The sequence below is a fragment of the Natrix helvetica genome (genome assembly GCF_964273705.1).
Source record: "Natrix helvetica genome assembly, chromosome: 3".
Lineage (NCBI taxonomy): Eukaryota > Metazoa > Chordata > Lepidosauria > Squamata > Natricidae > Natrix > Natrix helvetica.
The window spans coordinates 118,032,164-118,054,651 of NC_138549.1; the positions used below are offsets into that span (position 1 = coordinate 118,032,164).

Sequence of the window (22,488 nt, forward strand, 5' to 3'; positions counted from 1 at the left end):
CAAAAGCTGACTGTACTGAAGGTAAGACAGCGATGCCATACACAGCTGTGAGGCCTTCACAGCTCTTTTATGAAAGAGTGCTAAACCTGTGTCCCAAAGGAGCCCAGCTGACAAGTTACAGGAACAGAAGTAGTGGGGAGGATGAAGCAAGAAGGAGCTTTCTTGAGTGAACATCTCAGCCTTTATTTCCATCTCAGGATTTCTGACCAGTACACTGGATTGACAAAGTGGAAAGAGGGTGGGAGGCAAAGAGAACAGGAACCCCTTGTGCTTTTCACAACCCATCTTCTTTGCCGGTTATCTGTCACAGTGCAGTGCAAAGCAGAGGAAATGTGCACTACAGCACTCTTCACAATTCTTCCTGTGAACCTGATAGTAAGACTCTTTTTGGATATAACCCTTGACTTACAGCTGTAATGGAGCCTGACCATTATGATCCTAAGTTGTGACAATCATGATCTATGTGACCGATTCAATTTAATGATTTTTGCAGAGGTCATTTTCAGAGGTCAGAGACATGGCAATCGTAAAGGAAAACCATTGTTCGCTATGAGCCATTTTGTCAAAACCTGGAAGTGAATGCCAGGGTTTTGGCAAAAATCTCATAAAACACATATCATGTGACCACAGGACACTGCAAATGGCCATAAATACATGCTGGTTGCCAAGTGCCTGGCATGCAGTCATGTGAGCACAGGAGCAGCCTCCAGAACCGAGTAGTAAATAGCCCTGGGGAAATTTCGAAGAGTTGCTAAATCGTAAGTCAAGGACTACCTGTGAAGCATTTAGTTCCAAAAATAGTCCAAAACTATCAAGGAGCATCGGGGAGCTCTGTCATACATCATTGTGCATTTCTCTCCACTTGGATCATATGAAAAGTGCTAAACCACCATTCCCAGATACTTTCTATATCCAGCCTATTCCACCCTATCCCATATTAATAAGACCAATCTCTGCTTGTTTTTCTTATTGGCAGATGATTTTGGTGGAAAGGGGAGCGAAGCCAGGGAAATCTACCAATAGTTTTCCTTAACTAGTACTTTATAAATAGTTTAAGGACAGCAACTCTTGCCAGCCAGGTTCTGGTGGTAGACTAGGGCTTGATAGTTGGAGCAGCACAGCTGCATCAGCATGCCTTTTGGTGGAAGACAGTGCATTAACATAGCCATAAGAAAGTGCCCCATGTCTCTGTTCCCAAGTGTAGAAACGATGAATGGGATAGTAACAAGGAAGAGTATAAAGTAAAGAACAATGTCAGAAATCACTAATGAAAGGAAGCAAAAGAGGACTTTCAAACTAAGCATGACTTGCAACAAAAAGGAGAAGCCTCTTACATATAGCAGGCCTAGTGTTCTTTAAGAAAGAGCAGACATGATTAACAGACATCTGATGTAGCTCACCGTTTCATCGGCCAATTTCTCTAATTGTTGGATGTAAGGAGTTATAAGTGAATGTAGATTCTTCAAAATCTCTTCCACTTGGAGGGCAGACAATAAGAAACCCAGAGCCTGCATCAGCCACATACACTGACTTGTCTAAAAAGAAAAGATGGATAGCTTTTTCAATTTCATTATTGCATTTAAAAGTTTTACTTCATCCTCCCACTCAATCCTTAATCACCTACAAGCTTTAAAATGCCTTGTGAGAACTTATCCTGAAAGCTGTTTATAAACGGCATGACTCAGAATAGGAACTGTATTGCTGTTATTAAGAGACATAGCTAAATCTCTATTTAAAAACTGAAAGCCTCATTTGTCTCACTAATAAAGCCTCACATTGGCTGTAATGTTCAATTCTACTGAAATGGGTTGATAAGAAACCATATCTTAGGCATACTTGTAATTTCCTGTCAAACGGGGAAAACAATCTTACCTTATGAATCTGCTTCATTAGCACCTCCTACAGAGGGAAAGAGTCAAAAAAGTGAATGCTGTCTCTGATGCAGAATTTAGTTACATCAAACAAGCCCTAACCATAGTAGCACTTGAAAATATTGTGAGCCAAATACAGGTTCTAGGGGAACAGAGGCTCCAGAGAAAAACGGACAAATAAAAAAAGAACAGCAATCAGAATTTCATTACAGGCAATTGATTGTAAAGACTTTGCCTCTGAGTTTCTACTTGCCACAGAGTAAATAGAACTGATCATATACAACATAGGTAACATTTAAACAAGGGAAAGAAGATGAGCCATCCTAACTAAATTTCAATTACTGGGAAAATAATGACCTCTACTTTTCGTGCAATCATCGCACCAGAAATCTGAAGTTGGATAAGATACAAATATTATCAATTCTGCTGAATCCATCCATAAACACACATCGAATACAATATTCTTATTGCTATAAAAAGACTACTCCTGTACATCTAGATCAGGGGTGTCAAACTCATGTAGTCAGTGTGTCATCACAGGACATATCATGACTTTTCCCCACTTTGCTAAACCGGGCGTGGATGTGGCCAGTGCATGACACATCCAGTCTGGCGAGTTTGACACCCCTGATCTAGATCAATGCCAAATATTCCTTAAAAAACTTAGATTTTCACTCTTTGAATACCAGTAGTAGGGAATCCTTCCTACCCACCCTCAAGGACTATATAGCCTCAGAAAGGAAATTCTAGGTAGATGCTGCATACCAGTAATGAAGAGGACTAAGTTCTACATTTTATTTCCTTATTATTCTGTACATATCCAACCCCCCCCTCCCCCATAAATCTATAAACACATATCTGCACTCACCCTGTGTATACTATGGATGACTCATCCTCTGTTTTTAATGTGGCCTTGCCTCCATCAACATACTGGGGAAAGAAGCTGGAACAGTTGGAAGCTTGCTATGAGCAATTTTCATCATTCTCTGCAGAATGGTTTACTTTGATTTGGATTCCAGGGTTGGGGCAGGTCACAAGGAAATAACCAAATAACTTCATATGGTTTCCTTTTAGCTGGTCAATCTCAAGGACATGGGCAGGGTATGTGGAGAGATGAAGGTCAGCATTTGCTTGCTGAACTACTGACTTTGCTGGCTGATTAGACTGACAGTTACCGTTGTCATAATCAAGGGAGGTGATCTGCAACTATTGAGACAACGTGCTCCTGCCTGTTTAAAGGAGACAGTTTTATCACCTCTATTGAAAAAGCCTTCTTTTGACTTTTTTTCTAAATATAGGCTTAGTCTCAAATATTCCATTATTGGGTATGGTGACATAGAGGATGATGGATGAAACTTCTGTATCTATTTCAATAAGGGTTTTATTTTAATTACCCATCTATGACTTTAATTGCATTAAACCATGTTTTGTGTTACCTGAGAGACAGCAACAATGTTGGCAGCATACGGAGGCAAGTCATATTTACACTCACGGCATATCTTCTTAAGAGTAGAGACACTAGAGATAGATAATTCTGGATTGCCCAGAGCCTGCAATACCAAAGGCAGGACATTGTTGATCATTACAGGATGATCAGCCAGCCACTCTGAGAGAGCCCCTAGTAACAAACAGAAAACAAGTCAAGATTACTTTGCTGATATGACAAGCAAATCCGGGGAACAACACAGCAATTTCTCTTTACCAAACAACATTGCTTGTCTGAAAACCTCTTCTCCACACATAATCTCACTCAGATCTATGGGTAATAGTGGGCATCAACCCTTCACAAAGTTAAGCTACCCTTTTGTAACAGCTACATAATCTCAGAATCGCAATATTCCCCATTCAACAACATCTCCCCTCCACTTGCCCAATTTCCTCACCAATAGTGAACATCACCGTGTCTGCAAGTTGTACATTGCTGATGCTGATGTGGGGGATAAGGCCGATAAGACCAGGAACCACATCTGAATAGTTTACATCTATGGTCTCTGCAATGGACTGGAACCCATAAAGTAAAGCTTCCGTGTTCTGCCAGAAACAAAAAGAGATGTGTTGAATCTACTGTATCTCCCTCTCAAATTTTGATTCTGACAAAAGAGGTACAGTATGGAGCTAGTTCCCACATAAAAATATAATCGTCATTTTTTTTACAGTTAATTCCATGATATAAATCCCACCCACCCCAAGCAAGTATTGTTTTTCAAGACTATTACAACTGAATTTGGGATGTACACCCCCAATTACACTCACTGTCCTTCTCCTGTGCATCCATTACATATATGGCCTGATCAGCAATTGACTGAAAGTTAAGAAGTTTGGCTTCTCACAGTTTCACTACTTCAAGATGGGGGAAAGAAGAAGCAAATATCTTACACACACGTTCCTTCTCGATGGGTCATTTTATAGAGAGACATCACTTAGTTTACAACATGCTCAGTATTCTGGAGCATTGGCATGATTGTTACTTCTAAATGCTTTGGTTTGTAAATCATGGTCAGGGCTCAATTTTTGTTTGCTGTCACAGTGATGGATAAGAAACTCCTGCAGTCACTGATACTTCGTATCCATCATTGTTTGCCACACTGTAGCATTCAGATAACACAGGTTGGTGATCCATTTTGATCAGCTGCTGTATATGGACATGCTGCCCAACATTAGAACTATCTCTGTGTAGCAGACATATCTAATACTAACATATCTAATACTAGAGGGAATGGGACTGCACCTTTACTATAGGATTCTCGATATTAATCTGGGAGTAAAGAACTCACAACTATATGAAGTGCCAGCTTCAATTTGAGGCTCCAAAGTACCCAGATCATTTCACTACAATTCAGATAGAAGCACCTGATTATTAGCTGTTTAATTTTCCATTTTACGCCCTCTCCTCATTTAGCAACTAAATTTCAGTCCAACAACTTGATTGTTAAGCAAAATGGTACCTCTCTGTGTGCGTGTGTGCAAGAGAGAGAGAGAGAGAGAGAGAGAGGGAGGGAGAGAGGGAGAGAGGGAGAGAGGGAGGGAGGGAGGGAGGGAGGGAGGGAGAGAGAGAGAGAGAGAGAGAGAGAGAGAGAGAGAGAGAGAGAGAGAGAGCGCACACCATTGTGAAGATCACTGGTAGCTGCCCTTGCATTCAGAGAAAGTTATCTTGCACTGTGTACTGTGCTGACCCGTTTCTTCACCTCCTAGGGCAGAGAGATTGCTTAAACAAGATCTCTCTTCCTGGGCTGCTTTTCTCTGCAACAAGTGATTCCCTACAAAGTGCTAAGTTCAGGTTCACAAGCTCAAGTCTGTGATCTTAATTAGTTGCTTAGAAGTTTTAAGTCAGATCTTAAAACAGTTTCAGATGAACAAAATTTGGTGATAAATATACACATTGGTCAGAAAACGATTTTTTTTTACAACAGTGGTATTTGTGAATGGTTGCTAAACAAGGTAGTAGCTAAAGGAGAAATAGCTATATAGAGTTCAAATTGGAAAAATGGCGAAACATTTCATAATACCAATTTATTCCATTACTTCTTCTACATTGTTTCCCTCCCTAGTCCTAATGGTTCACTGGTTACTGCTGTCATCTGAGAGCAGAAGAGCTCTATCCTCACCTGCCATGAGGATGGCTGATCTGAATTTGTCAGAAGGCGACCCAGTTTGTCATATAAGCTACTCAGCAGTTCCGCTCCCAACATTTCATATACATACATCAAAGTATCTGAGATGTCCACTCTGAAAGACAAAAGAATCACAAAAACATCTGCTTACCGGACCAAAAATACATAGAAATAAGCTAAAATAAACACTAACGATCCAACATTCAGCCTTCCTTACAACCAATACTGTATGATTAACTACTCTTTGCGGTTCACCAGCTGTTGTGGCCTGCCAGCAGCCAGTGCAGCTGGTGACAGATTCGGACAGTGAGGATGTTGGGGAGGAACATGGGCCAGTCCTGGAGTCTGGGGAGGGCTCTGTGTCGGAGGCAGGGAAGGGGGGCAGAGCCATATGCCAGTTATCAGCTGCCTTCAGAGTCAGACATCAGTGAGGCAGAAGAACAGCTGGAGCCTGTTCCCAGTGTGCGCATGCACAGAGTTGCCAGACAATTTCATTGTATTTAAGTACAATGACAATAAAGATTATACTTATACAAAGGGAACAGCTAAAGAACAGGGGTTGACTTGGGAGTAAGGTCACAGGTGGACGATGAATGGTCCTTCCCAGAGGAAATAAAAAAGGAGCAAAAGGGGAATGGAGTTTGCAGGAGACAATTAGTTCGATTAATTGGTTCGTGACCCTCTGAGACTCCTTGCCAAGTTTTGCAGATATCGGCCTGGCAACTCTCCAAGCCAGATAAGGTCTGTGACTGTAAATCCTCCCTTGAAAGACTTTGCTGGATGTGAATGAGCAGAATTCACAGTAAATTAATAAAAGGGGTTTTTGTTGGGTCAAGGAGTTTGCTTCATGCTCTTGGGAACCTTAGGTGAGAACACCACACATTTCATGTATTAAAAGACACCGCCAAGCAAAAGGCCATACCGATATATACGAAATTGCTCCTTTTCATCAGAGGACCAGCAACTGTATTCTTCATCAGAGGGGAACTGAGCTTTATGTAGGAGTACATCCACTAACTGAAAATATACAGGTCGATACACTTGCTGATACATAGCCTGTTTTTCTGGATCAAAAGAGAGAATGTCATCCTGCAAACAAAAAGATAATTGTTCAATTGCAAGGAAAAGCTGTGTGACACAACTATCCGAAGAGTTAGGTATGGTCTTAAGACATTACGGCTATCATCACTTTCTGATGGCATAGCTAGAACTCACAATTCAGTATCATACCACTTTACCCAAATCTGTCAGCTGCTCTGCCCAATATTGACTTGCTCATTGTGCAAGGGCACCTCAAATTCCATTCCTGGCATTTAACACTTTTCCTAGGTTCTAGTTGCAACACAATGACAAGAGGCTGCTGTTGTTTTAATGGGAAAAAAAGATACAGATGCAGGGCTACAGATGTCTTTTAGACATACGTTTGCAACTGAGTTTATCTGAGATCTCCAGAATGGACTGCCAATTGTCTTTGTTTTAGCATCAGAACATTAAAGTAAAGGAATAACTTTATATTATACTCTGTCAATCCACCAAATAAGCAGTCTCATCTCCCAGCGATTAGGCAAAAAGGAAGCTATCACAGACCAAGTTTGCCTGTTCACATTTTCAATTATCGCCATCTTGTTCTTATTTTTGTCTAAGGAATAAATTAGTACTCATAATGAAGTCATGCTCTCTATCACAAAATAGCCCATGAAAAGGCAAAGTATGTATGTCTTTGTATATATGTATGTTTATATATGTCTTAGTGTACGCCGCCCCGAGTCCTGCCCGGAAAGGGAGCGGCTAATAAATCCAAATTTATTATTATTATTATTATTAAAGATACAGTGAGAACTAAAGTAAGCATATTGCTGTGAAGTACAGTAGACATAGCAGACAATTTCCCCCCTTTCTCCCATAGAGTATAGAAGATGCTGCTCTAGTTCAGCACCCTTCATTAATAATGCGTCTGTGGGCTGATGTACTGCACCAATCACATACTGAGGCAACGTATGACCTCATCCTATTTCAAGCTGGCACCTAGAAATGCAGCAGTTCAACAAATAGCCTTGTTCTTGAGCACTGCAGGAGTGCCAACCTACTCTGCCATGCTATATAGAGAAGGCATCCTACTTAAACACAGGATGGCTATTCAAATCCAATGACAGACAATAAAACATGGGCGGTAAGAAGCTGTGACAAGATCCTACTACCCAGTAAACTTTAATAAGCAAAGTATTGATCACAAAGAAGGACTTTTGACTGATTGAAATCTGACCATCTGCTGATTTACATACTACATACTACTCAGTCCAGAGTTGTTATCAACACCAACTACAGAACAAGTAGAATACGCATACATTGGATTTACAGGGATTTATAGTCCTAACGGTTTACAGAGTCAGCATATTGCTCCCAACAATATGGGTCCTCATTTTACCGACCTCGGAAGGATGAAAGGCTGAATCAACCTTGAGCTGGTCAGAATCGAGCTCCTGGCAGTCAGTTGAATTAGCCTGCAATAATGTATTCTAACCACTGCACCACCATGGCCCTTATAAATAAATCGTATCAAGGTAAGAAAACACCACTGAAGGAATCTGCTTTAGGGAGAGAACTCTTACCTGCAATGTATACCAGAAAGTGAGTGTAAGTGAGCTTGTGGTCTCATTCACAGGATAGTGTCCTGGGATTCCGGTGCAGAACATTATCATGTTGACCAGTGCCAGAAAACTCTGCCAATGATCTACCTGGTCCAGAAGTGCTCTATGGAAGGTAATAAGAATGCAGAATCAGGAACCTGCTATATCATGGCAGACCCATAGGAATCTATATACTACTAAAACTCCCGTTTGTAACCTTCAGTTGGATGAAAATGTATGTCAAAGAGCAACAACTTTTGAATCAATGTATCTCAAATGAGCTCACTCAAACAATGAGTCCAAAATCTGGGACTCATTATTCCTGTGGGATTGAAATTTGGCAAAGTTTTGTGGCCATGCTGCTGCAGTCAAGTGATCATCATTTCCACCACTCTCTGCCAGCTTCTCAGAAGGGAAGTTTGCAGAAAGTTGGAGGTCACTCCCCCTGTTTTTTGTCTGCCCATGATCATTTTGTTTCTCTGCAGAAGAAAATATCTTTGAAATGATGATCCAATGGGTCCCTGGTGGTCTAATAAAATACAGAACTTAAGATAACACATATGGAATAGGAGTCAACAATTCATGAAACAAATGCCCATAGAATCCCATCAGATGGAACTCTTTTAGAACTTGAATAACTTCCATGCACATACTGTGTTTTCTCCGAAAATAAGACTTGGCCTTATTTTTGGGAAGGTCTTATTATTTTTCAGGTGCAGGAAGTGGCGAGTGTGATCACCTCATGGTTGCTGCTGTGTTGCAATATTTTCAGGGAGGGCTTATTTTGGGGGGAGGGCTTATTTTAGCACATGTGCTCAAAAGCCCAATTGGGCTTATTATCTGGGGAGGTCTTATTTTCAGGGAAACAGATCTAAGATTCTGTAGAGTTCTCACAAAACAAAGGTTGTAAATTAGCACCTAAATAATCTTCTAGATCTTTAAATGGAATTTTGAGAGATTGCAAGCTATTTGTGAGAAATAGAGAACCCAGAATGGCTTTAGCCACATTCTAGCAATCACTGCTATTAAATGCCAACACAAGGCTTAATGCTTCTCACCGAGAATGATTCTCCCCTAAGGCTACAGCAATACGACAAATCCCATGAGAAGTTTCCATATCCCTATTTTGAACTGCTTGACGTAGTTGTTCCTGGAGTCCTAGTACCGGTGGAATGAGCTTCAGAAGAGTATTCACATACCTGTTAGGAAAGAGAGAAGATAAAAATGTTGACCTCTATATCCCCTACCAATTCTCCTGTCTTTAGGAAAGTATTACAGTCCCTGGTAGATGATATAAGTATTTAGTTCCCCCTACATGCCCACCCCCATTTTTCCCTTTGTATTCATCTGGATTCTTCAGAATTTTTAAGTGTTAGAGGATAAATGCAACAATGCCTTCAATGAATGAAACCAACTTTCTTATAACTGCTACTCAGAATTATATTGCCTTGAATTTGTAGCTATCTATCTATCATTCCTAAGAGCACCTAATAGACCTTTACAACATTAAAATGAAGTCTCCTTCCAGTCATCCTTGACTCCTGATGGCATCCAGGGCATGTCGGTGATGTTTTCCTGGCAGCAATACAGAAACAATTTGCCATTGTCTTATACTTATGCAGTCTAGCCTGTAGCTCTGGCACTCCCTCGATGTCTTCGACCCAAATATTAGCCAAGACTTATGTTTGTTAGCTTCCAGACGCAGACAGCTAGGTATTGCTAGCTGCTGAGATTTTTGAACATCCATTTATTTTATTTCTTGAAACCAAGTGTTTGGAACAAAAACTGTATTTAGCCTTGCAGTAACTTCCTAGGGCTACAGGGCAGAAATACATTAGTTTTTCTGTATGATGAATGAAAATTCTATTTAATAATTTAAATGCAGTTCATGTGCTTACTTTCCACATTTTTCTATATTTTCCCCTTCAAGCATGTTAAACAGACTTTGGTGCTCAGTATAATTTTTGGAAAATCACCGAAAACTACATTTAAACTGTTATTGGATGTTAGGGGCTCAAGTTATACAACACCATATTTTATGCCATCTAAATCAGATAGCTATGCATTAAGATGGGCTCTGCAATGCAGGAGGAAACTTTCTATTTCAAATCAATAAAATCAATTTATGCGAGAAAAATATTTAAAATATTGCATCTTCATAATTATAATTTAATGAAGTTTGATCATGCAAACTGAAAGCAACTGGCCTTTCATCTGAAGAATGATGAATTAGATGTAATGGTTAAGGTGCTGGCCTAGAAACCAGGAGACTGAGTTCTAGACCTGCCTTATGCGTAAAAGTCAGCTGGGTGACCTTGGGTCAGTCACTCTTTCCCAGCCCAACCCACCTCATAGGATTATCTTTTGAGGAAAATAGGAGGAGGAGGGTGTGTTGGATACGGTCACCATCTTATTTGTACAAATAATATAGGTAGTCCTTGTCCAAGATGGACAAGGACTACCTTGGACAATGGAGTCCAAGATGTCTAAGTGAGACATTTGTTAAGTGAATTTTGCTTCATGTTATGACTTTTCTTGCCACCATTGCTAAGTGAATCACAGCGGTTGTTAAATTAGTAATACAGTTGTTAAGTGAATCTGGCTTCTCGATTGACTTTGGCTTGTCAGAAGGTTTCAAAAGGTGATCACATGACCCCAGGACACTGCAACTGTCATAAATGAGTCACTTGCCAAGCGTCTGAATTTTAATCAAATGATACTGGCGATGCTACAACAGTCATAAGTGTGAAAAATGGTTGTAAATCACTTTTTCTGTGCCATTGTAAGTATGAATGGTCACTAAATGAACTATTGTAAGTCGAGGGATCGCATCCTCCCACATACATCCCTGCGGCCAATTCGCTCACACAGGGAGGGACTTCTCCTGGTGCCGTCCACTAGGCAATGCCAACGGGCGACACCAAGGAGTAGGGCCTTCTCTGTGATGGGCCCAACCCTCTGGAATGACCTCCCCCCCGACATTAGAACCACTTCTGACCTCCGCTCCTTCCGGCAAAAATTGAAGACTCACCTGTTCCGATTAGCAGGCCTGGCATAATTACAACTGTCCCTCCTGGCAAATGTATTATTATCTGGTTATTTTAGGGTTTTTTAATCTGTTGTGTCTGTTTTAGGGATTTTAAAAAATTATACTTATTCAGCTTTGTACAGTTCTTTTAAATGCATTTTAACCTCCTCCAAACTGTACATATTTAATTTTTTATTGTATTTTTGTGATATTCTCTATGGACTGTACACCGCCCCGAGTCCCTTCTGGGAGAGGGGGCGGTCTAGAAGCACAAATAAATTGAAATTGAATTGAATTGAGGACTACCTGTAAAGGTGAAATACAAATAAATAAATAAAATCATGTATGCTTGCTGCTTGTTACTTATAAAGTAATAAAGGCAAGATATTAAGCAAACAAATCCTATATTGTCCAATAGAGATTAAAAAAAACATAGTAAAATAACTCTGGATGAAAATGCTTAAGGACTATTGAAAATATTGTAAACTTCAGAGGTTTTTCTCTGAGTCCTCATTACTAAAGTGGGACACTGATTCAGAATTGGGCCACACCTGGACCCACTAATCAAAGAAGATTTGCCTTATGCTGATACATTTTCAACTCAAGTGTTTTTAATTGCTGACTATTTTACTTGAATTACGGAATCCACATTATGAGGTTTCCCTAAAAGCAGCTTGGAAATGTTTTCAATGTACTGGTTCAAATGTTTATCTGGAATAAACAATATTGTTCCTATGATAGTCAACAAGTATATATTCTCCCTCCATCATTCTCATCATAACTTATTGTGGAGGTACTGTATAGTATACATAGGTACAGACCAATATAGTATACAGTTTATTTATTTTCTATCCCCAAAGTAAGAAATGCTTTCATGACTGACTCTGCCATTGTGCAAGCAACAATGAGGAACAAAGGGGTAACATAATTTAATACATAAATTTTAAAAAGCATACCTACCTGCCCATTTCACACCCAGGGAGGTGATCTCTGACTTATGTAGACATCTGCCCTGTCCTCAAAGACACTAACCAAGGAACCAGACTGTTAAATTAGTATTTCTTTTTCTGTGATCATTGTTCTCCCAAAATGTCACTATTATTGCTTCTTCATTATTGATTAGATGTATAGCCTGCCTTTTGTTCAGAAACTCCAGGAGGAATACAGAATACTCTCATGTCCCCCCCTCCCCACAACAATCCTCTGAAAGAGGTTGGGCTGAGAGTGAATGAATGGCCCAATCATCCAATAAACTTCCATGGCTGAAGGTGATTTGAGACTTCCTGATGCTGGCCCAACATCCTAATCATTTCACTGCAAGAGTTTTTTTTTTTTCAATCAAGCTTTTAAACTACCCAACATCACCTTCAAGGACAATATAGAATTTACCATTTCCAAAATCACTTGGCATCACATTTATACTCCCATACATCAGACTCATAGCAGCAGCAATGTCTTTAAAGTGACAGTGTACCTAAGGCCTGATGTGCATAAATTGGAACAAACTGTATTTGACAGAGTAATTTGTAATGTTTTAATTTTGCCACAACAGCTTAAATGCAATTGCTTTTCTGGAATTTGCTGGCTTTATTCATATATTTAATTATATCAAGCAACAGACTTTACAAAAGGTATGGTTTTATTTTAAAATAGGTCTGTTATGCTGGAGAGAAGTTGAGTCAAGCTTTAGAAGAAAGCTTACAACTTTGGTATAATTCTTTTCTTAACACCCTACATTTTAATCAGCAATGGGTGAAATGGAAGAAATATTTGAAGATGTATGATATTCATTGTTTAAACAGAATCTGTTGATGGGATGAGAATTTGAAAGTGTTACAATCTTTGAATATTCATTTCCTCAAATCAAAAGTAAAGATTCACACAATACTTTTCTGAGGCATCCAGATAGCTAGTATTTCACAGTGCACTGCAGCATTCCAGAACCATAAAAGTAATTTCTTGCCTGTCAATCTTCCTATTGCTGCCAATAAGTGATTGTAACTATGACAACAAGCATGGAGGAAACGGAGAGGAAGAGCAAGGGATGGCCTCATGGGAGACGAGAGAGATGCTATGCTGATGGCTAATCAGCCAGTTTTCAGTTTCTGGCTGCTGAGGCAGACTATGAAGAGATATGCTTATTCTGAACTTGCCCACCCACCTGACTACCTCATATAGAGTCCGCAGTTACAGGTGAAAGACCATACCTATACTATGCTTATAGCCCTGAACAAATTAAAAGCTTTCTATTCCCTCTTATTATCCATAATGATGGACTCTGCACCAAAAAATAAGCCAAATACCTCCACTAGTTTGTTTTAAGAGCTTTCAAAAATCTGGGCCCATCTCCATCTTGCTTTACATTGATCACTTAGTAGAGTATCACATTTTAGTGTGAAACAAGCCCACAGGCTAAAAAAAAATCAGGTAATTGGAATTTAAAAGCTAGGAGTAACATACAAGTATGGGTTTAAAAGGGTTAGAAAAGAACAGGACTATAGGTATGGCTAAGGAGCAATTCAAATGAAACCATTCTGCATTAGTATGTGCAAAAATAGAAATGTAAAAGTACACTTTAAAAATACTGGAAAAGAGTAACTAATACACAGAGAAGATAACTGAACTAGAACATTTTCCCAATCTATGGAAATCCAATTCAACATAAATCAGAAAGAATAAAGAGCTAAGCAATCCTGGATCATTTCTTCCATACATCTTTATTAATTAATCTAACAGAACAGTATATATAGTTTACCTTCTCTTAAGCTTTCAAAAAGGAAGAGAGAAATAGCCTTATATTAGATTATTTCATAGCCACATGATGAGATTTTACATGACTTCCACTACCACCACATCCGGGGGGGGGGGGGGGGGAGCTCATGTTCTATTTTTGAACAGGTGATATCTTATGTGGATTTTTCAGTAGTTAAATTATTTTATAGCCCATTTTTGTTTAGCAAGCATCTATAGTTTTGCAGTAGTACTACTGCAAAACAATGGAAGCTTGCTAAACAAAAATGGGCTATTGAGCTTTTTTCAAATATACATCTCCCTAGGGGCCCTCAGATATTAGACCCCTATGTGGCCTCGTACACAAGGAGGATCAAATGGTCTCCCAATACTGAAAAAAAGTTTCACTCCTTTTTATCATCTCCGGAGTGTCTCAACTTGTACAATCAGGTACTAGCAAGCAGTGGTTCGAAGATAGTCTTGGCCTTTGAATCACTTATTAACAGTGTCCAAAGGGAGCTTGGAGCCGTCTGTGGGCCGAGTGGTCTATATCAATCACGAAGTAACACTTGGTTTGACAAAGATTGCTTGATGCTTAGGAACCAGATTAAACGGGTTTACCTGCTCTACCGCAACCGAGGGGACCAACGCCTACCAGAGGATTACTACCGCCTGAAGCGGGAGTACAAAGGATTAATTGCTAAGAAAAAGAAAGCTAAAGAGAGAGAGAAGTGGGATTTACTTCTCCTCTCTATCCAGCAGAAGGACACCCGACTATTTTGGCAAATTGCTGCCAGCTTTTTGCCGGGCCATCGGGAACTCCCTCTATGCTGCATCTCTAACAGAGACTGGGAAAACCATTTCTTGGCAATTTACCAGGCGTCAGCAAGTTCAACCGTGCCTGACCCACAGCTGTCTCCTGTAGCTCCTGACTGGCAACCTGTGACCCATGCTGAGATCACCGAGTTTATCTCCAAACTTAAGTCAGGCAAAGCTCCTGGCCCTGATACTATTCCCCCTGATCTGCTAAAATCCAACCCTTAATGGTGGCTTCCTCTTTTGGCAAGACTCTTTACATATATTAATTCCTCTGGCAGAGTACCTTCCTCCTGGAGCTTAGCAATTATTGTGCCAGTTTTTAAACGAGGAAACAGAAACAACCCAGCTGACCATCGCCCCATAAGCCTGCTCTCCATTATTGGGAAATTGTATGCCAAATACCTCCATCGCAGACTCCTCACTTGGGTTGAGGAATCCAATATCATTGGTGCTGAACAAATTGGGTTTAAAGCGGGCTGTGCCACACTAGATCACTGCTTTGCCCTAGCGCACCTGGTCGACAAATATACCACTATACCAGGTGGCAAACTCTTCACTGCTTTCATCGACCTAAAGTCAGCATTTGACTCAGTCCCTAGGGGTTTGTTGTGGTCAAAACTGCTTAAAAGTTCTATTGACAGACGTTTGCTGTACTTAATTAGGTCCTTGTACAATCAGACCTCCAGCCAGGTCAGGTGTGGTCTGCAGGGAGAACTTTCTAATCCTATCCCGATTAAGAATGGAGTAAGGCAGGGATGTGTTCTGGCTCCTCTTCTATTTAATATATTTTTATCTGATCTATTTTTATACCCTAACCATTCCCAAGTATAGAAGAGCTTTTTCCCTAGCTCGCTTCAATGTCTTGCTCTCAGCACTTCTGGATGGTCGTTACAAGAGGCTCCCGATTAATAAGTGGCTGTGCCTTTGTGATAGAGCCGAGGTTGAGACAGCGGAGCATGTCCTTCTATTTTGCCCTATGTATAGCGCGGACAGATCTAGGTTATTGTCTCTTCCTGAAATTGCCCCTTCTGGTCCTGATGGCTGTGATTTGTTTGTGCATTGCCTTGGGGATGTCTCCTCATACATCACCTCCCAGGTTTCTAGATTTTTCTTGAGAGCTGTGACCATTAGAGGAGAGAGCTGTAACCTCCCTTAGTTGGGCTTCTGGTGACTGGCTGCTGTGTCTCTTTTGTACTGTTCATGTTTTGGTCTGTGACTGTAAATAAAGTATTATTATTAAAAATGGGCTATAATATTTTTGCTTAGCAAGCTTCCATAGTTTCGCAGTAATACACTTTTGAGACACGATACTTCTTCAAGTCCAACTAAGTTTGGCCACTGGAGTCCAACATTTCTTTCAAACAGTGAGTAGTGATGTACTCTGCCACCTTTCAGATACATACCATATTTTTCGGAGTATAAGAAACACCTTTTTCCCTCAAAAAAGAGGCTGAAAATCTGGGTGCGTCTTATACACTGAACACAGCATTTTTTGCCTCCTGAAACCCCGCCCCCTTCACCAAAATGGCCGTGCATAGCCTTTATGAGGCTTTCAGGGTGCTCCTGGGGGCTGGGGAGGGCAGAAATGAGCAAAAACGGGCCATTTTTGCTCAATTCCCCCCCCCAGCCCCCAGGAGCACTCTATAAGCCTCCCAAAGGCTATGGCATGCCCTTTTTTTTGGACAAAAACGGACCCATTTTCACGAAAAACGGGCCATTTTTTGCTCGTTTTGGGGGCTCCAGGAGCACTCTACAAGCCTCCTAAAGGCTACGCATGCCTTTTAAAAAAAAAGAAACAGACCTATTTTCATAAAAAATGGACCATTTTTGGGAGGTCTGCAGAGTGCAAAAAAATTGCCTCTTCAAAAACTTGATGCGTCTAATACTCTGAAAAATACGGTATATAGGGAACTAATATTATGTTCCCTATGATTTTCCTCTCTAGGTTGAATATACTATGCATATCAAAATGTAAAATATCTGTCATCAATAATAGTTAAATCCACTGAGGAATCACAGCATCAGTGTCTTCAAGAACATATCTTGATCAAGGTTTCTACTCAAATACTTTAGCTCTATTGTGAAGAAACATGGGACAGGGGAGAGGGGGAAAAGTGAAAAGACAGGAAGAACATTATACAACAGTTGCTTACAACAGTTGCTTTAACACCATTCGAAGTTACAATGGACCTTCACAGAGCTACCTACTACCTGTTTTGGAGGCTACAACAACTGCATGCACACACTTAAACTCTCTCTATGGTCACATGATCACATTTTACGAACTTGGCAACAGATTCACCTTTATAGTAATTTGCAGTGGCCCAAATTCAGGTGCCTGTGACTTGTGCCGTTTTCCCTGTTTCTGGCATTTACTTTCAGTTTGCGGCAAAATATGCCCATTGGGGAAAATGGATTTAACCATTGCTGGCTTGCTTAATGACCATGGCATTCGCTTAAAGACCCTTCTAAAAACGGTCATCACTTTGAATCCTGTCATATAACACCTCGACTTAAGACACAATGACGTGCGACCACCATTTCAGAATCAATTATGATTGTAAGTTAAGGAGCATCCATACACAAAGTCTCACCTTCTAATTACATCTTTCAATGTTCCTAGTTGCATATTATATTTTCTCATAAAACCACAAGTATAATCACAACAGATGAAATCTCATTAACCATATCCATTTTCTGAAATGGACGTAATTCTCAATTTCTCTATTAATACAATTCATATATCTTCCTAAGTGGACCACTAAGTTAAGGACAATAGTGAACCTAAGTGAAGACAAATCGAATCGTTCTCTTTTTCAAACAATCTCTCAGCTCCTCCAGTTTTCCCCCACATTGTACAAAGCAAGAAACTTTAAGCAGTAATAATTGCAAATAAGATACCAGGGGTATGTTAAAAATCTTTCGGAAAGCAGAGATCAGCAGTAAACCTTGATGGAGGTTATATATGGATATCAAAAAACAAGTAACAGGTAATTTTAACTATAGTTGTGGTTGGTTTTTGATGCTTACTAGTTAAGTCTGTTTCAAAGGAAACTAATTACTGATAATTCTCACCTAAATTTTTATTTTTACTAGAGTTTTTTTTAAAATAAAATACTGTTTAATGAAAAGAAAGGTGACAAAGAAGATAATGCTTGCTTTTAAAGGGTTGCTCAAATAATTTTTTTTATTCTTACCAAGATTTCGCTTTCAAGAACATTTGTAAACTTCATGTATTGCATTCACTCGCTTGCATTCTTTGTCCAAGAACACTACAAGAATGTACACACACTCTTGCAATGAAATCAAGATGGTTAAAGAAAGTTCTATTAATAAAATATCAGACTGGATCTCTGTGTATGGAAATAAATAGTTTATATCTAAGGTTGCAAATGTTTAAAACCATAACTGGCTCATAATGTGAAACTATTCTTACCTCTGAGCATCAGGCTGGGAAATGGCATTGACAATAGCCTCCACAGCAATGTCGAAGAGTTCTGGATCAAGCAGAGAAGTGAAAGATGCTTGGATTAAGTTCTCACATTCCATCAAAGAAATCTCTAGTTGCACCCAACTGGAGAAACACTTCAGCACCTTCTGCTTAATGAAACCAGGAGAGTCTTGCTGTTGCAACAATTGTTCTAGCAGAGGGAACACAGATGTGCACTCCTGTGACAAGACACTACGTACCTGCCCCTTACGGTACTGAGGCAGACGGCTGGTTTGGAATTCCTCAGGCAGCACTGTCAGAAGTTCCAGTAGTGCAAGGCAGCGCGCTCGCCCATCTACATTAGAGTCCTCTGCCTGAAACATGCGTACCATGTCAGCAATAGCACATGGCCAAGCCTCTGGCATCATGTTCAGCGCTAATGAAGCCAATGCCACACAAAGGCGGGTCAGCACAATTTTGGAACCACTAGCAAAACGAGTTATGTGACTGAAGAGCTGTGATTTAAGGCTCTCATACTGGTCAGTGGGGATGTCATTCCAGTAACGTGAAATCTTAATGTGGAGGGCACTGGCCCCAAAGTATTGGATCTCCGGCACCTTGTCCATATCAAGAAGCAACCAACTGAAGTGCCAAGCTTGTGGAGATACTTGAGCTTGCATCAGCCATTTCTGAGCCAGGTTCTTGTTTTCAATGTTGGGATCATAATATAGCTGGTGGAGTGCCTAAAAAGCAGGAAACAATAAATGATTCAGTATTTTCTACATTCTCAAACAACCCAGGATGGTAATGAATCAAACCCAAAACATAAAACTTCTCCATAGGATAGAGGGCTCAACAGAACAGTTGTCTAGAGACTTGTTTTTGTTGACCAGGCTTCAGATAAATCTTTGAATAAAAGTTCAATTTTACAAAACAAGTATCATCTTTGTTCTTTCATCTTTGCATCGGCGGAGGGAACACATTGTTGTAATCAGAAAATAATATAAACACCAATGATTTATATAAGCAAGGACATCTAAAAAAGCTCAATTTCTCAGAAGAAACTTGGGCTACATGAGATTACTTACAGTGGAATACCATAATCTGGAGTGGAAAGTATTTGTTATAATTTGATATTTACTGAGGAAAAAGTTGTTGTTTGATACTGAACCAAATAAAGGAGGTTTGTAACAAAACAAGGAAGGAAGGCAAAAAGAGAGAGGCAGGTGGCAAAGGGAGGGAAAAAAACCAAGGGGAAGAGATGCTGAACACCTCTCTTGCCTTAATTCTTTTTTTCTCCAAAATGAATTATAAGGTTTAAATCTTTAGATATCTCTCCTATTCATTCTATCTCCATTTTAAATTCAACTAGTTTTACAATGGTTAAGCACAAACTACAATGCAGTAGATATGTTGTGATCACTATGGAAAATCTGAAAATTAAAGCTTTTTCAGCTAAATGCAACATTTCATATATAAGAGCCGTGGTGGCGCAGTAGTTAAGAATGCAGTACTGCAGGCTACTTCTGCTGATCACCAGCCGCCAGCAGTTTGGCAGATCGGGTCTCACCAGCTCAAGGTTGACTCAGCCTTCCATCCTTCCGAGGTGGGTAAAATGAGAAGCCAGATTGTTAGGGGCAATATGCTGACTCTGTAAACCGCTTAGAGAAAGCTTTAAAGCACTGTGAATCAGTGTTTTATAGTATATAAGTCTAAATGCTTTTGCTATATAAAGTATTCTTTTGTTTTTCTCAGTTCCACATGAAAGAACAGCATCCTTCAGAAGATACATATGCAGTAAGTAATCCTCAACTTACAAACGTTCGTTTAATGACCAAAGTTATAACAGCACTGAAAAAAGTGACTTCTGACCAGTCACACTTATGATTGTTACTGCATCCCCCATGGACACGTAATCAAAATTCGGGCACTTGGCAACTGACATGTATTTATGACAGCTGCACCATCCTGGGTCATGAGATCATCATCTGTAACCTTCCCAGCTGGCCTCTGACAAGCAAAGTCAATGGGGGAAGCCAGATTTGCTTAACAATCACAGGAATCACTTAACAACTGCAGTGATTCTCTTAATAACTGCGACAAAAAGGTTATAAAATGGTGCAAAACTCGCTTAATAACTGCCTTGCTTAGCAACAGTTTTGGGCTCATGATTGTAAGTTGAGGACTACTTGTACATAGCAATATCAATAGCACTTAGATTTATATACCGCTTCACAGTGCTTTACAGCCCTCTCTAAGCGGCTTACAGTATCAGCATATTGCCCCCAGTCAACCTTGACCCTGGTGAGATTCGATGTGCCAAACTGCTGGCAGCTGGTGATCAGCAGAAGTACCCTGCAGTACTGCACTCTAACCACTGCACCACCGTGGCTCTCTACATACCTATCCTATCCTATCCTATTCTATCTTATCCTATTCATCTATACAAACGCAGAGTATAGGTACCGGTATATATAATTTATTTCCATAGCAGGCCCCTATCAATAAAGATCTAGTAGTCAAATACTATTTTTTGGCTAAGCAGTTTAAAAAACCTGTATCTTAAGGTCTCCAAAGAATAAAACCAGATATACAAAGCAAAACTGGATCACTACTGTTCAATGTATGCATATAGGTAAACAGAGATGATACAGGTTTACCCACACCAACAGGTCCGGTGGGAGGGGCATGTCCAGGTTCCACTTATTAAGGATCTGGTTGGACTCCAAAAAACATGCCTTTTCTGTTGCAGTGGCTACCTTTGGAACCTTTTCCCTGAGATTAGGTCAGTTCTGACACTGCTGGCTCTCATAAGGTCTCCTAGACCTGGCTCTTCCTCCAGACACAGGGGTCAGGAATTTCGTGAACTATGAGTTATTGTTATTGTTGATGGGCTTGGCCATCATGCTTTATTTATTTTTATTTTTGTTTTCCATTTTATGGTTAAATTTATGGTGTTTTTTTTTTAATTTCTGTTTTCACTCAGAGTCACTTGTGCAAGATGGATGGATGGATGGATGGATGGATGGATGGATATATATATATATATATATATATATATATATATATATATATATATATATATATATATATATATATATATATATATATATATATATATATATATATATATATATATATATATATATATATATATATATATATATATATATATATACACATACATACATACATACATACATACATACATACATACATACATACATACACTGTATTTTTTGGAGTATAAGAGACACCTTTTTCCCTCAAAAAAGAGGCTGAAAATCTGGGTGCGTCTTATACATTGAATACAGCAATTTTCTTGCCTCCTGAAACCCCGCCCCTTCACCAAAATGGCCGTGCATAGCTTGTAGGAGGCTTTCAGAGAGCTCCTGGGGGCTGGGGAGGGCAGAAATGAGCAAAATATGGGCTGTTTTTTGCTCACTTTTGCCTCCCCCCCAGCCCCTAGGAGCACTCTATAATCTTCCTAATGCCCTTTGTTTTACAAAAAAGGGCCCGTTTTTGCAAAAAATGGGCTGTTTTTTGCTCATTTTTGCCTCCCCCTCCACTCCCACAGGAACACTCTACAAGCCTCCTAAGGGCTATTCTTGCCCTTTTGGGGGGGAAAATGGGCCCATTTTCACAAAAAACGGGCCGTTTTTGGGAGGTTTGCAGAGTGCAAAATCTTTTTTTAAAAAAATATGCCTCTTCAAAATCTTGGTGCGTCTTATACTCCAGTGCGTCTTATACTCTGAAAATATGATAAATTGAATGAATAAACAAACAACAAATTATTTACTGTAATTCAAAATAATTCCGCAGGTTTCCAGAATGGCACCTTCAAACTCGATAGAAAAGTAGATGAAATTCAAAATTGAAAAGCCCCAACTGATGCAAAACAAAATGAGTATCCTAACATATATGTGCTGATGATCAGAGCATTTCTCCCATGTTTTCTCATCATAAAAGCAAAGTAGGCAGCAATAGTAATTTTTTATGTTTATTTATTTTTCAAATTTATATGGCCAGCTGTAGAGACTACATGTTGCAATGCTCAAATCTACAGTATATATTTCTAAGCCAGTGGTTCTCAACCTCTGGGTTGGGACCCCTTTGGGGATCGAACAATCCTTTCACAGGGGTCGCCTAAGACAATAGGAAAACACATATTTCCGATGGTCTTAGGAACCGAGACACCAATTTTATGGTTGGGGGTCACTACAACATGAGGAACTATATTAAAGAGTCACGGCATTGGGAAGGTTGAGAACCACTGTTCTAAGCTAATATGGTAGCCTTTACATTCCTTTACATTTTAACAGGGGAAGCAAGGCCACAACAGAACTAGCAACAGTGGTATTTTACCACTAAT

At 39.8% G+C, this 22,488-nt stretch overlaps 1 protein-coding gene across 2 annotated transcripts in view; it reads right to left on the reverse strand.

Moving 5' to 3' along the window:
• The window catches only part of IPO13 (importin 13), a 58,176-nt gene that overhangs the window by 21,819 nt on the left and 13,869 nt on the right, over nt 1-22,488 (reverse strand). For both annotated transcript variants that reach the window (XM_081946660.1, XM_081946659.1), the window contains exons 2-10: nt 18,123-18,859; nt 9,168-9,308; nt 8,092-8,233; nt 6,405-6,571; nt 5,477-5,597; nt 3,755-3,902; nt 3,308-3,489; nt 1,873-1,899; nt 1,401-1,535 (exon numbers count right to left, since the gene is read on the reverse strand). In XM_081946660.1, the coding sequence (XP_081802786.1) occupies nt 1,401-1,535; nt 1,873-1,899; nt 3,308-3,489; nt 3,755-3,902; nt 5,477-5,597; nt 6,405-6,571; nt 8,092-8,233; nt 9,168-9,308; nt 18,123-18,859 (1,800 nt within the window). The remainder of the gene's footprint in view (nt 1-1,400; nt 1,536-1,872; nt 1,900-3,307; nt 3,490-3,754; nt 3,903-5,476; nt 5,598-6,404; nt 6,572-8,091; nt 8,234-9,167; nt 9,309-18,122; nt 18,860-22,488) is intronic.